The sequence below is a fragment of the Oscarella lobularis genome, chromosome 17 (assembly GCF_947507565.1).
Source record: "Oscarella lobularis chromosome 17, ooOscLobu1.1, whole genome shotgun sequence".
NCBI classification, from domain to species: domain Eukaryota; kingdom Metazoa; phylum Porifera; class Homoscleromorpha; order Homosclerophorida; family Oscarellidae; genus Oscarella; species Oscarella lobularis.
The window spans coordinates 850,557-869,132 of record NC_089191.1 but is presented as its reverse complement, the minus strand read 5'-3'; the positions used below and the strand labels follow the sequence as shown (position 1 = coordinate 869,132).

General features: G+C 48.2%; 8 protein-coding genes and 1 long non-coding RNA gene across 10 annotated transcripts; 4 read left to right on the top strand and 5 right to left on the bottom strand.

The window, feature by feature from the left end:
* Positions 1-46: 46 nt before the first annotated feature.
* Positions 47-1,820, top strand: LOC136197545 (syntaxin-12-like). The gene is made up of 11 exons (XM_065987334.1): positions 47-230; positions 356-424; positions 477-546; positions 601-700; positions 757-834; positions 888-941; positions 993-1,063; positions 1,119-1,215; positions 1,268-1,340; positions 1,392-1,474; positions 1,598-1,820. Exons 1-11 carry the CDS (start codon positions 107-109, stop codon positions 1,691-1,693), a joined length of 915 nt encoding a protein of 304 aa, XP_065843406.1. The 5' UTR covers positions 47-106; the 3' UTR covers positions 1,694-1,820.
* LOC136197540 (bone morphogenetic protein receptor type-1B-like) lies at positions 1,713-4,568 on the bottom strand. The gene is made up of 5 exons (XM_065987328.1): positions 4,344-4,568; positions 2,877-4,285; positions 2,683-2,824; positions 2,507-2,631; positions 1,713-2,275 (listed from the first exon to the last, which is right to left on the bottom strand). Exons 1-5 carry the CDS (start codon positions 4,420-4,422, stop codon positions 1,865-1,867), a joined length of 2,166 nt encoding a protein of 721 aa, XP_065843400.1. The 5' UTR covers positions 4,423-4,568; the 3' UTR covers positions 1,713-1,864.
* Positions 4,569-4,971: 403 nt separating this feature from the next.
* Positions 4,972-6,300, bottom strand: LOC136197543 (intraflagellar transport protein 57 homolog). Its single transcript, XM_065987331.1, has one exon. The coding sequence runs from the start codon at positions 6,268-6,270 to the stop codon at positions 5,005-5,007; it is 1,266 nt and encodes a 421-aa protein (XP_065843403.1). The 5' UTR covers positions 6,271-6,300; the 3' UTR covers positions 4,972-5,004.
* A 39-nt stretch (positions 6,301-6,339) lies between these two features.
* Positions 6,340-7,092, bottom strand: LOC136197547 (geminin-like). Of its 2 annotated transcripts, XM_065987338.1 has the most exons (6): positions 7,018-7,092; positions 6,934-6,963; positions 6,826-6,876; positions 6,631-6,777; positions 6,547-6,574; positions 6,357-6,476 (listed from the first exon to the last, which is right to left on the bottom strand). In XM_065987338.1, exons 1-6 carry the CDS (start codon positions 7,054-7,056, stop codon positions 6,445-6,447), a joined length of 327 nt encoding a protein of 108 aa, XP_065843410.1. In that variant the 5' UTR covers positions 7,057-7,092; the 3' UTR covers positions 6,357-6,444. The 2 variants fall into 2 exon arrangements, with proteins under 2 accessions (XP_065843408.1, XP_065843410.1); XM_065987336.1 differs by having other exon boundaries at positions 6,340-6,574.
* A 41-nt stretch (positions 7,093-7,133) lies between these two features.
* On the top strand, positions 7,134-12,383 carry LOC136197541 (NEDD8-activating enzyme E1 regulatory subunit-like). Its single transcript, XM_065987329.1, has 20 exons — positions 7,134-7,362; positions 7,413-7,516; positions 7,568-7,628; positions 7,685-7,715; positions 7,771-7,842; positions 7,896-7,975; positions 8,047-8,156; positions 8,211-8,320; positions 8,381-8,443; positions 8,495-8,558; positions 8,612-8,703; positions 8,756-8,815; positions 8,862-8,922; positions 9,541-9,613; positions 9,659-9,734; positions 9,783-9,909; positions 11,830-11,922; positions 11,979-12,093; positions 12,149-12,198; positions 12,252-12,383. The coding sequence occupies exons 1-20, from the start codon at positions 7,304-7,306 to the stop codon at positions 12,359-12,361; spliced, it is 1,611 nt and encodes a 536-aa protein (XP_065843401.1). The 5' UTR covers positions 7,134-7,303; the 3' UTR covers positions 12,362-12,383.
* LOC136197544 (uncharacterized) lies at positions 12,282-13,600 on the bottom strand. Its single transcript, XM_065987332.1, has one exon. The coding sequence runs from the start codon at positions 13,592-13,594 to the stop codon at positions 12,425-12,427; it is 1,170 nt and encodes a 389-aa protein (XP_065843404.1). The 5' UTR covers positions 13,595-13,600; the 3' UTR covers positions 12,282-12,424.
* Positions 13,287-16,229, top strand: LOC136197542 (denticleless protein homolog). The gene is made up of 13 exons (XM_065987330.1): positions 13,287-13,735; positions 13,797-13,888; positions 13,958-13,994; positions 14,064-14,159; positions 14,218-14,282; positions 14,332-14,452; positions 14,502-14,570; positions 14,628-14,746; positions 14,806-14,882; positions 14,934-15,025; positions 15,081-15,144; positions 15,196-15,349; positions 15,539-16,229. Exons 1-13 carry the CDS (start codon positions 13,690-13,692, stop codon positions 16,004-16,006), a joined length of 1,500 nt encoding a protein of 499 aa, XP_065843402.1. The 5' UTR covers positions 13,287-13,689; the 3' UTR covers positions 16,007-16,229.
* LOC136197546 (uncharacterized) lies at positions 16,057-17,196 on the bottom strand. The gene is made up of 2 exons (XM_065987335.1): positions 16,677-17,196; positions 16,057-16,546 (listed from the first exon to the last, which is right to left on the bottom strand). Exons 1-2 carry the CDS (start codon positions 17,101-17,103, stop codon positions 16,068-16,070), a joined length of 906 nt encoding a protein of 301 aa, XP_065843407.1. The 5' UTR covers positions 17,104-17,196; the 3' UTR covers positions 16,057-16,067.
* LOC136197548 (uncharacterized) lies at positions 16,618-18,389 on the top strand. The gene is made up of 3 exons (XR_010672530.1): positions 16,618-17,480; positions 17,545-17,789; positions 17,980-18,389. It is a non-coding gene; the product is annotated as an uncharacterized lncRNA (long non-coding RNA).
* Positions 18,390-18,576: the final 187 nt, after the last annotated feature.

Genomic DNA, 18,576 nt, shown 5'->3' with positions numbered 1-18,576 from the left:
CACTGTCTCTCAGGCTGTATGTACGGGTTAGTGAAATATGACATCATGCGTCTCGTGATTGCGATGCTGAGCATTCTTCACCGAATCTCGCTGTAACGCTTCGATTATGTCACGGGGAGACTTTGGATCGCAAAAGTACGGCGAATACGGTGCCGTATCGTCGCAGGAAAGCGCCGGTGGCAATGTCGAACTCGGTTTTTCGACGTCGGAAACGAGCTATCAATCTTTCGGTTAGAACAGACGCATTCTTCTTCTATACACACCAACCGCACACCTATCGAAGCGCATTCTAGCAGCCTAAGGCCACTTTCAGTATAAACTCACATTCTTACGAACGCACGTAACTCTTTCGTAGAAACGTTTCGAGACTACAACGAACGATGCCAAAAAGTCAGCAATACAGTCCAATCTATATCAGCAAAAAGTCAGATTTTCGAGTATCAAAACATTTTTTCGATCGAAGACGGTTTCCATAGCTACGCAAATGGAGAAATTGCTGAAGCAAGTCGGCACGCCCACAGACGCACCGGAACTTCGACGTCGCCTGTAAGAAAATTCAAAAAAATCATAATAGAATCAATATAAATGAAATATTTTCAGCGCGAGTCTTCGAAACGAGGTGCAGCACGCCGTCGCCGAAACGGCGGGAATTCTCAAGCATCTCGAACGTGACGTCAGAACGCCATCCGGCGGACTTAGAGTCAGAAACCTAAATAAAAAAATTGATTTGATTTATGATATAGTCTTTTTCTATAGAAAAAAGATTCTCTGCGTTTTGAGCGATTGAAATCGGATTATTCGGATTGCGTGAAGAGATATCAGAAAGCGTTGCGAGTACGCCATCCAATTATCCCTAAAAATAAACTACAATTAATAATTTTTCTTAGGGTGCTATGGAAGCAGAGAGAGTGTCGCTTCCGGCTCACACTTACACGCACCATGTAATTAGATAAATAGATATTGGAATTTAAACGTAGGGCTTTGTTTACTAGGGGAGCCATCTCCAAGGCGATGAGTATGGCGGAGACGAGAGAAGTCATCTCGTAGAAGCAGAAAGACGACGGTATTGGAATAATAGAATCAATATTTATTTATTTATTTATTTATGCTTTCTTTAGGCAAGAGGAACTTGATTATCTGCAGAAGCAAGAACAGGTGATTGATTTTCACCAGGGCGAGTTGGAAGAGCGAGAGGAAGCGATCAAGAATATCGAAGTGAGAGACGAAGAGAGAGATAAGTCAAGATCTTATATAATCAATACCTTAGTCGGACATGGTCCAATGCAACGAAATCTTCAAAGACCTGGGCACAATGGTTCACGAACAAGGCGACCAAATAGGTAAGAAAAAACAATAAATAAATAAATATATTATCAATGATTTTTTTCTAGATCTCATTGAAGCGAACATAACGACGACGAGAGGACGCGTGCAAGATGGAACTCAGCAGCTGCGACAAGCGAAGGAATATCAGGTAAACGCGACGTGCATACGAGAGGGTGGGAGGGGGTCCCCTTTCTCCGTTGCCACTTCGAAACGTCGCCATTGTCCTCGTGGATCAATTCTCTATGCCTCATTTCTTATCTCCTTGTCTCAGAAAAAGGCTCGTTCGAAAATGTGCTGCATTCTCATCGTCATTCTCATTGTCGCCGCCGTATTGGCCATCATCATCTACTTCTCCGTCAAAAAATAATAACGTCGAGCGCTCGCACGCGTCACCAATTATCTTTCCTCGTTTTTTTTTTCATAACTCCTTTCCTCCCTCCCTCAATCCTCAATCCTGGCTCATTAAAATATATATACATGCAGCGAAAAAGCAATGTGTGTGTGTGCAAAGAGAAGAATCCATTATGCGCCAGTTCCATCACGCCTCGACCGCAGCCGAATTCTCGAAAACCGTACTAAACGATGCATTTTGTATGACGACGTCTTCCGCGTCCTTTCCCTCGTATTCCATTATTGCGCCGCTGTCGCGCTGCGCGACGGACGAGTGACGAACGGGCGCCGGTAGCGACGACGCCGTTGGCGCCAACGGCGACGGAAGCGGCGACCACGTTTCCTCTTCGCCGTCGCCTTCGCTGATTCGAATGCACGCGCCGCTATCCTGCTCCCAATCGTCGGTAAAAACGATTTTCGTCGCTGCCGCCGCGGGCGACGGCGACGGCGACGTTGGAACGACGTTGTGGAGTCGCTGCGAAACGCAGTCGGCCGATAGTCGAGCTTCCGCGTCGTGATCCCAGCAGTCTTCCATAGCACCGGCTATAATGCTGGTCGCCTTGAAAGAATACATCGAGTTAACGTTGAACCCTTTTTTTCTCCGAATGCCTGCTAAGCGTTTGCGTTTCCTCGGAGGTTTATAGTTACTAGGCGACCAAGTCTTCGCTAAGGACTTCTAAGTGACGCGGCGTTTAGAACAACGAACTTGTACGGGTGTGCGAAAGCGGAACGCGGTCGGGTTTCGCCACGTACGATATAGAGCGATTTCTTTCTTTTTTTCTTTTCTTACTTTGTTTTGTCGCCATTCGTCGGGAATTCGAGGCCGTTCTTGATGTCGTAAAACGACTTCTCTCATTGCGTCGATAGTCGGTCGTTTGCCGACTAAATCCTCGTACGGCAACATGAGTTTTCTCTCTAAGAACGACAAGCTTGAGAAAATAGTGAAGATACGCTTCCCCCGCGTACCATTTGGAGATCGCATTCCGCTGACAATCTCCCATAACACCAAGGCCATCGCATAGACGTCCATGTGCTTGAAAGACGTCATTTCCTCCAAGTTGATGCGTCCATCAAGAGCTTCGGGAGCCATATAGCGCGGCGTGCCGACCTAGAGAAATCGTCACGCTATTTCCTATTGAAATTTCGACTTTATATAGTACCTGTCCAGCATTGGCCATTTCCCGCAAACTCGTTCCCTCTCGCAATCGCACGGCGACGCTGAAATCGGCGATAACGCAGCCGGCACCGTCGCCTTTGACCAAAACATTCGAACTTTTGATATCGCGATGAGCGATCGCCGTCTTCTTCGTCCCGTCGGCGAACGAATCCGAATGCAGAAAGGCAATGGCGGCGACGAAACTCTGACTCAATCCGACGACGCGCTCGCAATCGAGCGGCGCACGACTCCTCAAATAATCTTTCAAGTCGCCGTTCTCGTAATAGGCCATGACGATCCAATAATCTCTCGCGCCGACGGCCGTCGTCTCGCGAACGTCGGCGGCGACGAACTGGACGACGCTCTCGTGCGCGAGCGACGGATCTTGAAGAAAATCGCGCTCCGTCGCCCACGCCGTCTTCTCGTAGCGAAGAAACACTTTCGCGGCGACGTCCTCGCCGCGAAGCTTCGCCTTCCACACGGCACCGTATCGGCCCGTTTTGAGCAGTTTCGTCAATTGAGTCGATTGAATTTCGGCGGCGCCGTACGCGCTGCTCGCCGACAAGATGCCGGAATCGCTACCGAAACTGCTAAACGATCCCGTGCGAAGCGTCTTGAGCCTGAAATCGTCGTCGACGCTCGTCGATCGACAGCGACGCGTTCGTCGATATTTGACAACGAGCAGCGCCCCCATCGTTAAAATAATTAGAATTATTAACAGCGGCACGGAGGTACTTAGAGCGAGAATTCGTTGTCGTCGATAGCCGCTAGCAAACAACGACAATGACGACGGCGATTCCATAGAAGTCGTATTTGTATCGGCGTGCTGTCGCGACGACGACGTCGGCGGCGGCACCGTCGTCGAAGTCGTAGTACGCGTCGATTGTCTATAATTCGAACGGATGTTTGACGACGGCAGGTCCGTGCTGTTTCCGGGTTCTGTCGTCGTCGGCGCACGTGTGATATTCGAATCGTTTTTCGTCATCGTTGCGCTTATGAAGGGCGGCGTCGTTGGCGGCGGGCGCGACGGTTTCGGTCGGCGTGCGCCGAATAGGCGATTGCAGTTGTTCTCGTGACAACTGCACGAATGATACTCGTAGTAGGAGCCGTCGCCCAAGGGTATAGGAGGCGACGGATTCTCGTCGATGCATTCGTCGCGTCGCGCTTTCGGATGGGGATCGATGTTGGTGAGACAGCTAACGTGGAGGCCTGCGTAGCGACGATTGCCATGCGAGTCGATGTCGATTTGCCAGAAGGCGGCGCAGGCGACGCAAAGTTTCGTTCGATTGCACGGATTGTGACAGACGAAGAACGTCGAATTGCCGTCGTCTTGCGTCGTACAGTTTTCGTAGACGTCCGCGACGTCGCACGACGCCGCGCAGGTGATTTTTGTCTCAGTAGCGTCAACCGTGCCTAAAGGGACATCAATCAATAGCAGTCTCAAGAGGAGACGTCCTAACAGTCACCGTACTCGATAGTATGACGCTCAATAGACCGATCCACAGGACGAGGGGAACCAGCGTCATTGTTCTCTTTTGACTGCGAAGCATCTGACTACTTAGTTTTCTCTCGATAGTTCCAACTTGATTTGGACGTGTCTTTCGTATGCCCCCACACGAGAGAACGCGACGAACGGACGTTTCGCTCGGACCTCGATTCGGGCGGGACTGAGATCGCGAAGACGAGTGAGCGATGACGGTGGGATGCGGGGATGTTTGAGCGGCCAGTCGGAATCTTGGCGGCGGGACTCTAATTGTTAACGATCTAGTTACGCGTGTAATCTACAAGAGCGGAACCCAATTTGCGGCGGCTCCGACTTCGAACTTGGAAACCTTGGGAGTGAAATTTGCGGTCTCATACCCATCTATCAGACGACCCGTTCCCTTTCCGGTTTTCCTAATACAACTCCTCCTTCGTGAAGACTTTCATCATCATCATCATTCATGTCTGCAATCTTATCTTGAAGTCTCGTTCCTTTCCGCGATGCAGAATAGTCCTCTAAGTTTAGCAGTTGACCAGCTGGACACATAAGTGCATATCTATGCAAAAGACGCGACGCCGACTGTTTGAACAAATACATCAAAACGACACGTGACGCGGTTCGGTTTTTATTCATCATAAAATTTCTACAGCTAAAAATCGAACGTCGCGTAGCGTCCGCGTCCACTCCCGCCGCCCACCGGCGCATTCATGTCCCGTTGCATTTCGTCGCGACTTCTCATTTTCGCCGCGTTGAGCCCGTGCTCGAGCACGCCCATTCTCAAGTCCATCTGCACGTTCTCCGCCTTGAGTCGTTGAAGCGACTGCTTGATTCTCACAAGCGGACCCGAATCGGTCATGCTCGTGCCGCGCTCGTCCATTTTCGCCTTCACCATTTCTAACTCTTCGGTGACGTCACTGAGAATTTTACTCAATTCCGTCACACTTCCACTACTGCCCTTATATCGTTGCTGGGCGTCGGCTAATTTATCCTGAGCGACTCGATACTCTTCGATTTGACGTTCTAATTGTTGATTTATGTATTTTTCTCGACTGGCGATTTTGTCGAGTGCGCGCGTTATTTCAGCGTGGAGTCGATCGAGTTGGCCCCGCGTTTCGCTCATCGCTCGCTCGATATCGGCCCTATGAACGCCCATGCGTTCGACGCGACTACGCCAATCCTTGTCCTCCAAAGCGCCGCCGCGCACGCGTACTTTCAACAGCGGCAACACGCGCTCCACCTCGAGTCGCCACTCTACGGCGTCGCGCGTCGACACGAGCACGTCGTCGGGCTGTCCCGTACGTATCCCCACCCCCGCATCCAAATCTATAAACCCAGTCGCTACTTCGTCATCATCGTCTTCATTCGTCGCGATGGCAACTCCCGCGTCATCGTCGTCAAGACGACTAGCCGTAAGCTCCGCCCTATCGTCGTCAATGGCGTCGGCGTGATCGTCATCGCTTTCTTCGACAATAACTGGCTTCTTCCACGCGAATTTGCGCGCGAGAAGCGCTTTATCGGTCATGCTATCGAGAACGTAGAGAACGTGCTCGCCGTAGCCCTGTTTGAGTCGATGTCGCGGCAGCGCGTCGACGTCGAAGCCGATCGCCTTCAATTCGGCGACGATTTGCGCGACGCTCGCGTTCGGATCGTCGAATTCTTGCGGCGCTTCGAATCGACGCCCGACAAGACCGAGAAGCCAAGCGAGAAGGGACGAGAAGTGATAGAATTGCTCGCTGGCGTTCGTTGGGAGGCTGAAGTGGTGTCGCGTGAACGGCGCGATGTTGTTCGGCTCGCTGAAGTGGCGTTCGTAGTCGAGAAGCTTCAGCTTGTCGAGGAGATCGTTCATGACGCCGTGCGTTTGCTGATACGAGACGCCCGGGCCCGCATCTCCGCCGCCGCGACGTTCGTCCGTCATTTTTCGTTCGCTTGTTATGACAACGGGAGTTTACGCGTCGCCACGCGGAATGCGCAAAATTTACGCACTGGGTATGTGTCTGTATTTTTTATACACAGGGTACAGTACACTATAGGTCTATTATTTAGAATCGCAGTTTTGGTTTCTTTCCACAGCAGGAACATGCACGCGACTCTACTTCCGCATCGCGTTCCTCATTGACTTTCCTAGCACAGGCGTACATCATGGAGAAATACTCGGCCTGATTGGCAACGTCTTTCAGCCTCGAGCACTCGCCCTTCAACACGTCCAGCTCCCCATACAGCTACAAAGGTATCGATTTCCACATATAAAGTGTCTCGTCAGTGAAATTTCTTATACCTTCTTGTTTTCGTCGAGTGCCTCCTTCAATGCCAGCCTTCGCTGCTCGGATATTTCTTTCCAGTACTCCGTGGGAGCTACTGGAGCGGTGCACATTGATATATGAGATGATGTAGGTTTTTTGAACACAGATTTGACCTTGGGCCCCTGTAAAAAAATACATCCTCCTGTATCCTATGTAACTAGGTGCACTACAGGTCGCGGTGTATCCTTTCGATTGGTGTCGTTCAAGGCGATTCTTTCGCTCTATAAAAAATTGTCTCTAAAGGAATTTTTTTGACGTTTCGACGACGGTTTTGGTACCTTTTTCGCCTTTTGTTGCTTTTCAGAAGTCTAAAATAAACCTCTATCATAAGAGAAGGCCGAGAGGGTAAAAAAGATGCTTACTTTTGCCTTCCCAGGCTTTCGAGGGGCTTGCGAATCCATGCTTTTTCAAACCAAACTCAGCGCCAAGAGACACCCGGATAAGTTTATCCACGTGACCCGTGGCAATTCGTTTTCTCTTCACTTTTTGGTTCAACTGCCAGCATAATATGTTTTTCACATACATTTAAAACAGCTCTGTTACTCGTGTGAACCTCTATACTCTCATCTAGGCGTAAATTCTGACTAGCTTAGTATTACGGACAGTCGTAAGGATAGCTATCAGAGTTTCTCTTCGTTTCCGCCACTAATGTCGAGCGAATCCGAATCCCAGACGGACAAATCGAAGAAATACGATCGTCAGCTTAGGTTTGCTTACTCCACGCACATGCATCGTGCCGATTTCGCGCTCTCCGAAGGCTGTGGGGAGAACGAGGCCAGGCGGCTCTCGAAACGGCGTCGGTTTGCCTAATCAATGCCACGGCAGCAGGAACAGAAACGCTCAAGAACCTCGTTTTGCCCGGTACGTAGATAGGAAGAGGTAAAAAAGTGGGGGAAAATAGAATATTTTCAGGTATCGGTTCTTTTGCCATTGTCGACGGCGAAAAAGTCACGAAAGCGTCAATTGGAAACAAGTACTAAAAATCGCATTTTACGACGTATTTTTTTTGATTGACGCGGAAAATTTCAGCTTCTTTCTTCACGACGACTGGCTTGGAAAAGTAGAGAGAGAAAAATTCGATAACATTTATCAAAAATAGGAACATTTCTTCCCAGTCACGCGCCGAATGTGCCACAGCTCTACTTCTCGAACTGAACGGCGACGTGAAAGGAAACTACGTCGACGAGGTCAGACGTTCAATTGTATTAGATTTAGAAATTGAATTTTCACGTGTGCATAGACTGCCGAACGGATGTTGCAAAATCGGCCCGAATTTTTCAAATCATTCTCGTGCGTCATCGCTACTAATTTATCCGAAAAGTGAATAGTTTTAATTAATTAATTAATTTTAAAAACAGAGCTGTTGTTTATTAATTCTTTAATTAATTAAGGACGCTGCTCAACTTGGGTGACATTTTGTGGGGATATCAAATTCCGCTAGTCGTAGTCCGAGCCTATGGGATGATTGGATACATAAGACTGGTGTTTGCAGAGCATCCAGGTATGTGAGAAATACTATAATTGTTTTTTTCTATCTTTGAGACACTATCTACAGTCGTCGAGTCTCATCCTGAGAGCGCTCATCCTGATCTTCGGCTCGATAGACCGTTTCCCGAGTTTGTTCAGTATGTTGACTCGCTCGATTTGACTTCGATGACCAAACAGGTATATATCCCTGAAACGATTACTGAAAATAGGATCGCGTTTATGTCTCTTTCTTCCTAGGAACATGGTCACACGCCGTTTCTCGTTCTATTGCTAAAATACTTGAATCGATACAAAGAATCGGTGAGACGGACTTGGGACGCCGTTTCTGCTATATAATATGACTGCTTTTAGCACGATGGAAATTTGCCTAAGACGTACAAAGAGAAAGGAGTTTTGAAGGAATTGATTAAGACGGGTCAGATAGCAACACGCAAGGTCCTTTATGCATCTATTTATTTTCCTGTGAAGGAATCCTATTGAACGAAAACGGGGATCCTGAAGACGAGGAGAATTTCGACGAGGCCGTGAAGAACGTCAACTCGTGTCTCGTTCCAACGAGAGTCAGTTCGAAGTTATAGCGATAATAATTCTTTGTAAAAATACTAAAATTAGGTCCCAGAAGAGGTGGAGTCCGTCTTTGCCGACCCCGCTTGCTGCAATCTGACTCATCAAGTTAGAAAAGTAGACACGAGATACGCTCACCGAGCTTTATTACTAGAGTTCAACGTTTTGGATACTCGCTAGGGCTGTGAAGGATTTTGTAGCCAATGAAGGAGAAGGTACCGGAGGCGTTTTCTTGATAATTTTTTTAAATGCAATATGGTGGGCCAATGCATCCAATTGAAATTGGATGCATTCAGGGATGCATCCAAATTGAAATTATCCTTTAATTGGGTGCATCTTTATCTTTTTTAAATGGTAAATGTTGGGAACGCCGATTTTTGACCGACCAGTGTCTGTAACTCGTTGCGCGCAAGCGGCGCTTGCGGTTCAGGCGGACGGAACCTGTCTAGTGCATAATAATAGCGTGGTAATGGCAGGATGAAAAAATTTTATCTTCCCTTACCAGTCGGACGCTGCCGTTGACCACGCCATTATTATGCACGAGACATGTTCCGTCCAGCAAGCGTCGCTCGCGCGCAACGAGTTAGACACTTACCTGTCAAAAGTGGGCGTTTCCGCCAACGCTACGGAGTACTTTTTATGCGCGAGTGGTGTTCCTTGCGCCTGAACCGCAAGCGCCGCTCGCGCGCAACGAGTTGAAGACACCTATTGAAAGTGGGCGTTCCCGCCAACGCTACAGAGTACTTTTTATGCGCGAGTGGCGTTCCATGCGCCTGAACCGCAAGCGCCGCTCGCGCGCAACGAGTTAAAGACACTTGTCTGTTATGATATAGGTGCTTTGCCTCTACGGGGATCCATTCCCGACATGACGGCCGACTCCAAACGATACATAAAACTTCAGCAAATGTGAGCAAAACTCGCTTCTTTTCTTCAATTAATACTTTCTTTCAGTTATCAAGCGAAGGCAATGGAGCACGCCACTTGCGTTAAGGAAAGAGTCTATAGGCTTCTGGACGAGATGGGAAAGGCACGTTGCGTTGTACGCGCACATGCGATGATTATTTTTCTATTGTAGCCGCGAGACTCTATAGCCGACGAAGACGTCAAGTTGTTCTGCAAGAACGCGCATTTTCTACGCGTTATACGATGTCGTTCGCTGGGCGAAGAGTACGCGCGGGAGACGGCCAAGTCACAGGATATAGGTGAATAATTATTACATGTGTAGGAATAATCCGAATTACTCATGGACCCTGTGAGTAATTTTCTATTTCTAGTGAAATTACTAGTTGACTTTGTGAGTACAGTAATTGTCTTTGAAATTATTAGTAGTGAAATTACTCATGGATCCTGTGAGTAATTTTTAATACAATTACTCGAGAACCCTGTGAGTAATTGTCCAGTAGTGAAATTACTCATGGTCCCTGTGAGTAATTTTAAATTTCTAATACAATTACTCGTAGACTGTTTGAGTAATTGAAATTATTAGTAGTGAAATTACTCATGGACTCTGTGAGTAATTTTCTATTTCTAATACAATTACTCATAGACCTTGTGAGTAAATGAAATTTCGAGTTTTTTCGAAGCTCGTCGCTCCAGCATCGATCTCCGTAGAATTCCAGGGACTATGCGTGTCTGGAAAAGCCATTAGACTGTCAATCTCGTACTAGCGGTGAACTAGATGTTAGAAGAATGACATTTTGTGCGTGGGAGACCAAGAATGGCGATATTTTGGTCCTTTTTCACGCGATTCAGTCGTTTCTTCCACTAGTTGAAGTAAAATTGCAATTCTAAAGCGTTTCGATCGCGTCGATTCAAAGGATCGTTCGTTTTACGCGAGAAAACCGCGATGCGATCGGAAAATCGCGCTATTTTGGTGCTTTCGACGCGATTCGGCCGTTTCTCTTCCTAGTCTAGTAGATTGTTGGGTTATAGAACTTTTTTGATTCATGGGATCGACCAATCTTTAGTTTTGGCCGAGAAAATCGCGAAAAAACTAACCGCCATCCTCCCCGCCGCCGCCCCCGCCCACCACACCCATCTTAGCATATTTCACTGGGCACCGGCGCGCTGCGCCGGTGCCAAGTGAAATATGCTAAGATCCTAACTAATATAGAACTACGTTCGTGAACTTCGAGCGCGCAGTTCATAGAAAATCGATGCTTTTGTTCGAAATTTCGAGATTTCTCGAAACTAGTCGTTCCAACATCGATCTTCGTAGTGGTGGAGGGACTAAGCGTGCCTAGAAAAGCCATTAGAGCGGCGATCTCGTACTAGCGGTGAACTAGATGTGCGAAGAACGACATTTTTGTGCGTGGGAGACCAAGAATGGCGATATTTTGGTCCTTTTTCGCGCGATTCAGTCGTTTCTTCCACTAGTTGAAGTAAAATTGCAATTCTAAAGCGTTTCGATCGCGTCGATTCAACGGATCGTTTGTTTTAGGCGAGAAAACCGCGATGCGATCGGAAAATCGCGCTATTTTGGTGCTTTCGACGCGATTCGGCCGTTTCTCTTCCTAGTCTAGTAGATTGTTGGGTTATAGAACTTTTTTGATTCATGGGATCGACCAATCTTTAATTTTGGCCGAGAAAATCGCGAAAAAAACTAACCGCCATCCTCCCCGCCGCCGCCCCCGCCCACCACACCCATCTTAGCATATTTCACTGGGCACCGGCGCGCTGCGCCGGTGCCAAGTGAAATATGCTAAGATCCTAACTAATATAGAACTACGTTCGTGAACTTCGAACGCGCAGTTCATAGAAAAGATGCTTATGTTCGAAATTTCGAGATTTCTCGAAGCTAGTCGTTCCAACATCGATCTTCGTGGGTGTTGAGGGACTAAGCGTGCCTAGAAAAGGCATTAGACTGCCGATCTCGTACTTGCGGTTAACTAGATGTTAGAAGAACGACATTTTGTGCGCAATTACTTGTGGACCTTGTGAGTAATTGTCTTTGAAATTATTAGTAGTGAAATGACCCATGGACCCTGTGAGTATTTTTCTATTTCTACTAAAATTACTCATAGACCTTGTGAGTAGTCTATCCTTCGAGACCTTCCCCCACTGAAAAAATTCTCGGCAGATCCCTGTACGTGTGAGTTATTCTTTTGCCTATTTCCTCTTAGATATGCATCTCGGTGACGAGGATTCCGACTTGGTTTTCTATGTCGTGTTGCGAGCCGCGGATCGGTTTCAAAGTCAAGAGAACCGATATCCAGGTGCGAGATTCGCTCGAGCAAGTCATGGAGCTCAAATGGTTACTTTTTCTTTAAAGGCGAGACCGTGGAAGACGTCGACAGTGATAAACGTATGCTGAAGGAGACGACCGCCTCGTTTGTCAAGGAGATGGGAATCAATAGCGCAATAAAAACCGAATGCATTGACGAAATGTAAATCTCCGATTACAAGGGAATGATTTGAGTGGGGGCAATGCTCTTGTCTTAGGTGCAGATACGGGGGATGCGAGCTACACGCCGTGGCGGCGTTTCTTGGAGGTAAAAGGGCCATATCACCACTTCATTTACATTATGACACAGCCTTACATTAGGGGTGGCTGCTCAGGAAGTGATCAAGATCGTTACTCATCAATTCGTTCCATTCAACAACACTTTTGTGTACAATGCGATAAGAGGCACGTCTCTCACAATCGAACTTTGAAGGTAGAGAGCCCTTTCTAGACCCGAAAAATCGCCAGTCTCCTTTATTTAATTACGAAAAATGCTAAAAAATTCCCGCCGGTCTCTTCGCCGCCGCCGACACGTCTTCCTCGTTCTCATAAACGTCCCTCTCTCGCTTTCGAAGCAACGCGTCGCGCGACGCCGCCTCCGCCGCGTTCGTCATCTTCGAAACGGCAATATAGCGCGCGCCGTTCTCGTTGAATGATCGATGTCGCAAGTGAAGCATCTGCGCGACTTCGTGCACGACGACGCGATCCTCCTTCGTCAATTCGGACGAGAACGTCAACTCGGCGTCGTCGGCGTCGCGCTGAACGAACTCTTCAAGCCGAGCCTTGACAAGACGTCGGTCGATCGTTTGTCCGAGCCCCGATGCACCCAAGCCGGCTCGACTCACTTGGCCCATAGTCGCTATCGGATCGATGAGTCCCGCTCCTTCTCTACCCAATCCCTTATCGCCATCCCAACCCATTTTCTTCAACATACGATTTCCTATGTTCGACTCGGGTATGACGTCGCTAGTTTTTGTTGATTTTTTTAAGTCGTCTTTCGTTACCATGGTATCGGAATTTGCTTGCGGTCGCCACGGTTTCAGTTGTCGTATGCCCAACTGAATCTGTAAGCCGACGAGTCGTCGTAGCGACTGCTCGCACGCCGCTCGTCGTGCGTCTTTCTTATTCGCACCGCGACCCGAATCGATGGGGACCCCGTTGAGACACGCCCCCATTGTCAAGCCCCCGCTTCCGTCAACGGTTTCCTCGTTGAATTTGACGGTGAATTTCGATTTTTGTGCGCACGCGTAGAACAAGCTAATCGGCTTCTCTTCGACGTCTTCGTCGTTGATTAGCGCTCGACGAGCTATTTCCAATACGGCGTCCGGGACGTCGGATAAATTTTCGACGGGATACTCGCTTCGCTTTTCTTCTTCGTCTTCTTCTTCGCGTTCGAGCGTCGGCGGCGGCTTCGTCTTCGATTTGACGTCGTCGAACGTTGGCAACGCGTCCAATCGCGGCTCCCAGCGCGCAACGAGCGCCTGAACGGCGTCCGGATAGCGATTTCCGTCGTAATAGACGTTCGACCAAACGTGCGACATCGTTGTGGCGCGTTCGCGACCCCACGCGTCCGTGTGATCTTCGAGAAATTGAATTCGTGCAAAATAACGCCGGTCGACGCCTTCCCAGGGCATTCGCTCGTATCCTTCGTAGCCCTCGTTCATTTTCTGTCTGAGCATGCGCGACTGTCGTAAGAATTCGTAACTTGGCGCGTTTTCGCGGCATTTTTTTCCGCGCTTTCCATCCGCCGTCTTCGACCATGAATATCGCTCAGTACGCGCTTCGGCGCCAATTCTCGCATTCAGGTAAGCCGAAAACCGATCGCAAAGCGGCAGAATGACGTCGTCCAACTCGTTCCACGCGCAGTTCGAACGCGTCCCGCTCCGTGGGCCTTCTACTACGAGTCTCTCGTCTGCTACGCCGACGACGAACACGTTACCGTGAGCCAAGACGACGAGGTGACCTCGAACGCGAACTTGGGGGGGGGGGGGGCCACTCGTTCTTATTCTCATTTTTGTCGATCCTAGACGCTGATTCCGCCTTTCGTTTGCAGTTTTGGTGCGCGTAAGTCGTCTTGAAATCGTTCGTATCGCGTATTTCATTCGAAATTCAAAATTTCTTTCTTTCAAAAAGAGTCACGTGATCGGAGCGTATTAGCCGTTGCCGACGAAGAGGGAAGCGTTCAGCTAATAGACTCGAATCGATCAGGCCAATCGGCGCTGATTCAAGGTCTTTAATTAATTAATTAATTAATTAATTAATTAAAGATTGATTAATTTTTCTGTAGAATGGAGAGCTCATGCTAATGCTATCTTCGATTTGTGCTGGGCTGACAACGATGTTGCTAAATTGGTACACGTGCAAATAGTTTTAATTAATTAATTAATTGAATTGTTGTTAGTTGACTGGATCAGGCGATCAGAAAATTGTCTTTTGGGATACAATTCGCTGCGCGCCCATACAAAGTTTCTGTGGTCACGGGAGCAGCGTCAAATCGGTGAAGTTTCGAAAGAACGACTCAAGTACGGCACAATCAAAGCAAAACCATTTCAAATAATATGTCCTTTCAAGACGTATTCGTTTCTGGTTCACGCGACGGAAGCATTAGATTGTGGGACGCGAGATGCAACGCAAGCAGAGGTATGTGTACATAGTATTTATCTATACCTCCGTCCTGGAGGTGTGTATCTACCTAAGGTCATGGCTCCTCTGCTCTTACTATTCCTGATGCTCACGTAACGTGTCTATCGTCTCGTTCTTTGAACGACACTAGGCCTCCAAAGCGGATTGGGAAACGTCGAAAATCAACAGCAACGGTATTTAGAGACTTGGATCCCTTCACTTCAATGTATGTATAGGTATATGCGCATATTAGGGGGATCAAAGCAAGAGTGTCACGTGCGCCGTTTTTCAAGGCGACGCCACTTTGATATCGTCTGGAGCTTCGGATAGGCGAGTCAACTCAATAGGAGTTTTGAATTGTGGTTCTATTGATTATTTTAGTGTCATCAAAGGCTGGGATATCAGAATGTGTAGACACCACCTCAAGCCTGTCAAAACGTATCCCTATCCCAAGCAGAGTGCACGGCAACACGGTCAGAATTTATTTAAAATCTATTGCAAATCAATTTTATGATTTTTTTCCATTAGGATACTCTCACTTGGTGCTAGACTCAACTGATGGTCGGCTATTTGCTAATTGTACAGATGATAAGTAAGTGAAAGGGTCTTACCATTGCGTCAGAGCTGATTGCATTGTTTCTAGTATATACATGTATGACTGTAGTAGTCAAACGACGCTTCCACTGGCGTCGTTTCGAGGCCATCTCAACGCGAGTTTCTACGTGAAAACGTCTATTAGTGTCGACGACCGATTTTTACTGAGCGGATCCAGTGATCACAAGGCATACATGTGGCAGGTAAGAAATTCCCTATAGAGGCATACATTAGGCCTACTGCCTTGTGATACATATACATGTTAGAGGCTGCTAAGAAAGACCATATGCTGTGACTACCTTAAATCTTACTCACATAGAGGCTGGCTGCATTTCCTATACATACCCTGCGGCTGCAATTTTACCCAGAGTCTCCTATACTTTCTTGTATAGATTGATTCTCCGGATAAGCCTCCCTTCGTTCTAACGGGTCACGCGAAAGAGGTGACTAGCGTTGCCTGGTGTCGGCAAGACGCCACGCGATTGGCCACCTGTTCCGACGACAATTCCGTGCGAATTTGGCGTCTGGATCGTCACGCGAACGACAGTCATAAACCGATAGTCGGTCAAACGCGAATTGAAAACGAAATACGACCGTCTCCTCCTCCCCCGTCGTCTCCGACGCTAATAACCGATACGTCGAAACGGCAACCGTCGATTCTATCGTTCATGCGCGTTATCGACGAGAAGGAAAATCAGAATCAATCGATGGAAAGCGGCTACTCGTCAGACGAAAACTCGCCGACGAAAAAGAAGCTGAAATTCGGCGAAACATCGCCGTCGACGCTTAGAAACGTTTCGAACACTCGCGTTGGAAAAACGATCACGCAATATTTTTCGCCAAATGGGCCAAGTAAGTAATTAGGAATTAATTAATCAATAAATGCGGCCGTGAACGTTGAAATCCATATAATACGTTTATTTATTTATTGGGGCTACTTCTGACTAGTAAGTGGCGCAGTACGTCGATTATGCCTCTAAACATGCCAAATATGAAATCGATAAATGCCCTACCTATGCTAAAACTGGTCTGACTTGAAACAACGCGTTTTTGATTTTCTATGCTCTTTCTAAGTTTTTCCGCTTCCCGTACTAAATCGGATTTATTCGCCGATTTGAATAAGTCTTTGGCTTGTTCTAGTAGGAGCAACTGGTCTTCCAGTTCGAGTTGCTCCTTCGATGATACAAGACTTTGTTGCACGCGTTCGAGGAGTGCGTTTCCCTTGCGTTTGTCCGCTTTCGCGCGAAAGTGAACTCTCGCGTGGGCCCCCTTTTGCGCTATGTCCGCAGTCAGTATATCATGGATACATTGAAATGAAATGCGTTTTGCATCACGTCCCTTTGCAGATGATGCACTCGCTCTTCCGATTAATTCCCGAGCGACAAAACGACTAGCATCATCTGCAACGGAAGATTAAAATAATTTATTATTTATTAGAGGAAATCAACGAAATCAACGACGCGCGTTATGGTTCACGTGAACACCCCACTGATTTTCAAATTCTCCTCCTCCTTCTACGCACCCTTTTACCTGTATCGATTCTCCTCTCGAGCGAGAGATCGGCGTCGACGAGACAGCAGAGCACTTCGCGCTGAATTTCGACGTCGGACACGTCGAATCCGTGCAGCGACGCAACGAGCGCGATTGCGCGCATGCGATTCCAAAGAGCGACCACGATGCGCCCGGGAATAGAGAGTCCCGGCAATAGGCCAACGAGAAACGGTCGCAATCGGTCCGTTTTCGTTGCCCTGTAGGCGATCGCCGCTTCGGTCGCCGCCGTCACGTCGCCGTCGCTGTCGTTCAGGTAGCGATCGCGTCGTACGGCGGTCGCTTCGACGACGGCGTAGACGCCGTCGACGATTGGCGTCATGAGGCGCGCGAGCGCGCGTTCGAGATCGTCGACGAACGCCTCTTCGGTGAGGGAACCCTCCGTGGGGTCCTCGTCTTTCGCGCTCATCGTGGCGGCGAGAGATAAAGGTCCGTTGGACGCTTCTTCGAGAGCTGAAGATCGCTCGATATCGATGAAGCGATTTTCGAGCAAGTACAATTATTGTTACGGCCGGAGTATAGACTAGTACGGCAAAGTATTTACAATTTTTTTAGATTAGCCAGTCTGTCTGTCTGTTGTTAACATAACGTAAAAACAACGAGATCGGCTCCAGAAAGAGGTAAGCGGAGCGACAATATTACAGTACAGTGGATCTCATACAGTATTACGTCATTGATCACGTGGACATGTTCGACTACACGTGGCTACGTATTTCGTCTTCTAAAGTCATTTCGGAGGATTTCCATCGCTTTTTTCGTCAAAGGAAATGAAAATCTGCACTTGTGGTAAGCCTAGCGACCTATGTAAAGTAATTGGGGCTCCTCAATCTCATCGATCGCTGTTGTTCAGGTTTTCCACGCATTTCCACGGCGAAAGTCTAAGATCGAGTGATGACGAACAGATAGCTGCATTCTTGATAAGCCAAACTAGTCGTCTTATTCGATGGGGCCCCCTCTCCGAAGCGTCGTTGCGTTTCTTCGCGTAGCGACTGTATTTTTCTGTCTACAGGCGATTGAAACGCGACTAGCTGCGTCGGAGAAGAGTCGGCGAATTCGTATCGGCGAAATCTCGACTTCCCAGCGCTTTGATAGAAGGTAAATGACTATCTCTGAGTGGGGGCCCTCTCCTTGAGTAAAGTCACGACTTTATTTATTTATATATACATATATAATTTCGTAAACGCTAAAACGATTCATGCTCTGCAAGCGTTTGTTCTCTCTTCGCCGTTTCCGTGTTTGCAGATACAGATAGTGGCCACATAATGATAATCTCTATTTGTTTCAGATGATGGCTGCTGGAGGCCTGATGGACGCCACCTTGGACGCTGATTTGTCAGGGTACTTTCCTTTGTTTCCCCCAACTGTCAATTGTTATACCGTGTAGTTTCCTGATCCGACGAGGCAGACGCAGTCATCCCTCGGTCGCCAAGAGGTTAAATAGGCGTCACCTCTGCAGAGGCTCTAGAGTTGCCTCCCCGCGTAAGGCTGAGCACTGGCGGGTAAATCAGTGACGCCCCTTGGAATTGCACCTGTGAGTGGACTGACATCCCAGCTGCCACTCGCAGTCCAAGGCTCGGAGCCAGGAGGTTAAACGGGCTCATCCTCCGCGGGGGAGTCTGGAGTGACCCCACGAGTCTTTGACTCACAGCAGGTGCCCACCTGGCCTTGCCCGTTTGGGTGAGGGGGTGGATGGAGGAGAGGGGAAACTATTTTTGTTTTGATTTCTTACATCCGGGATATTAAGGTCCCGGATGTCAAAGAAAATTTGAGCATAGTTTCCCCTTTTCTCCATCCACCCCCTCGCCCAAATGGGCAAGGCCAGGTGGGCACCTGCTGTGAGTCAAAGACTCGTGGGGTCACTCCAGACTCCCCCGCGGAGGAT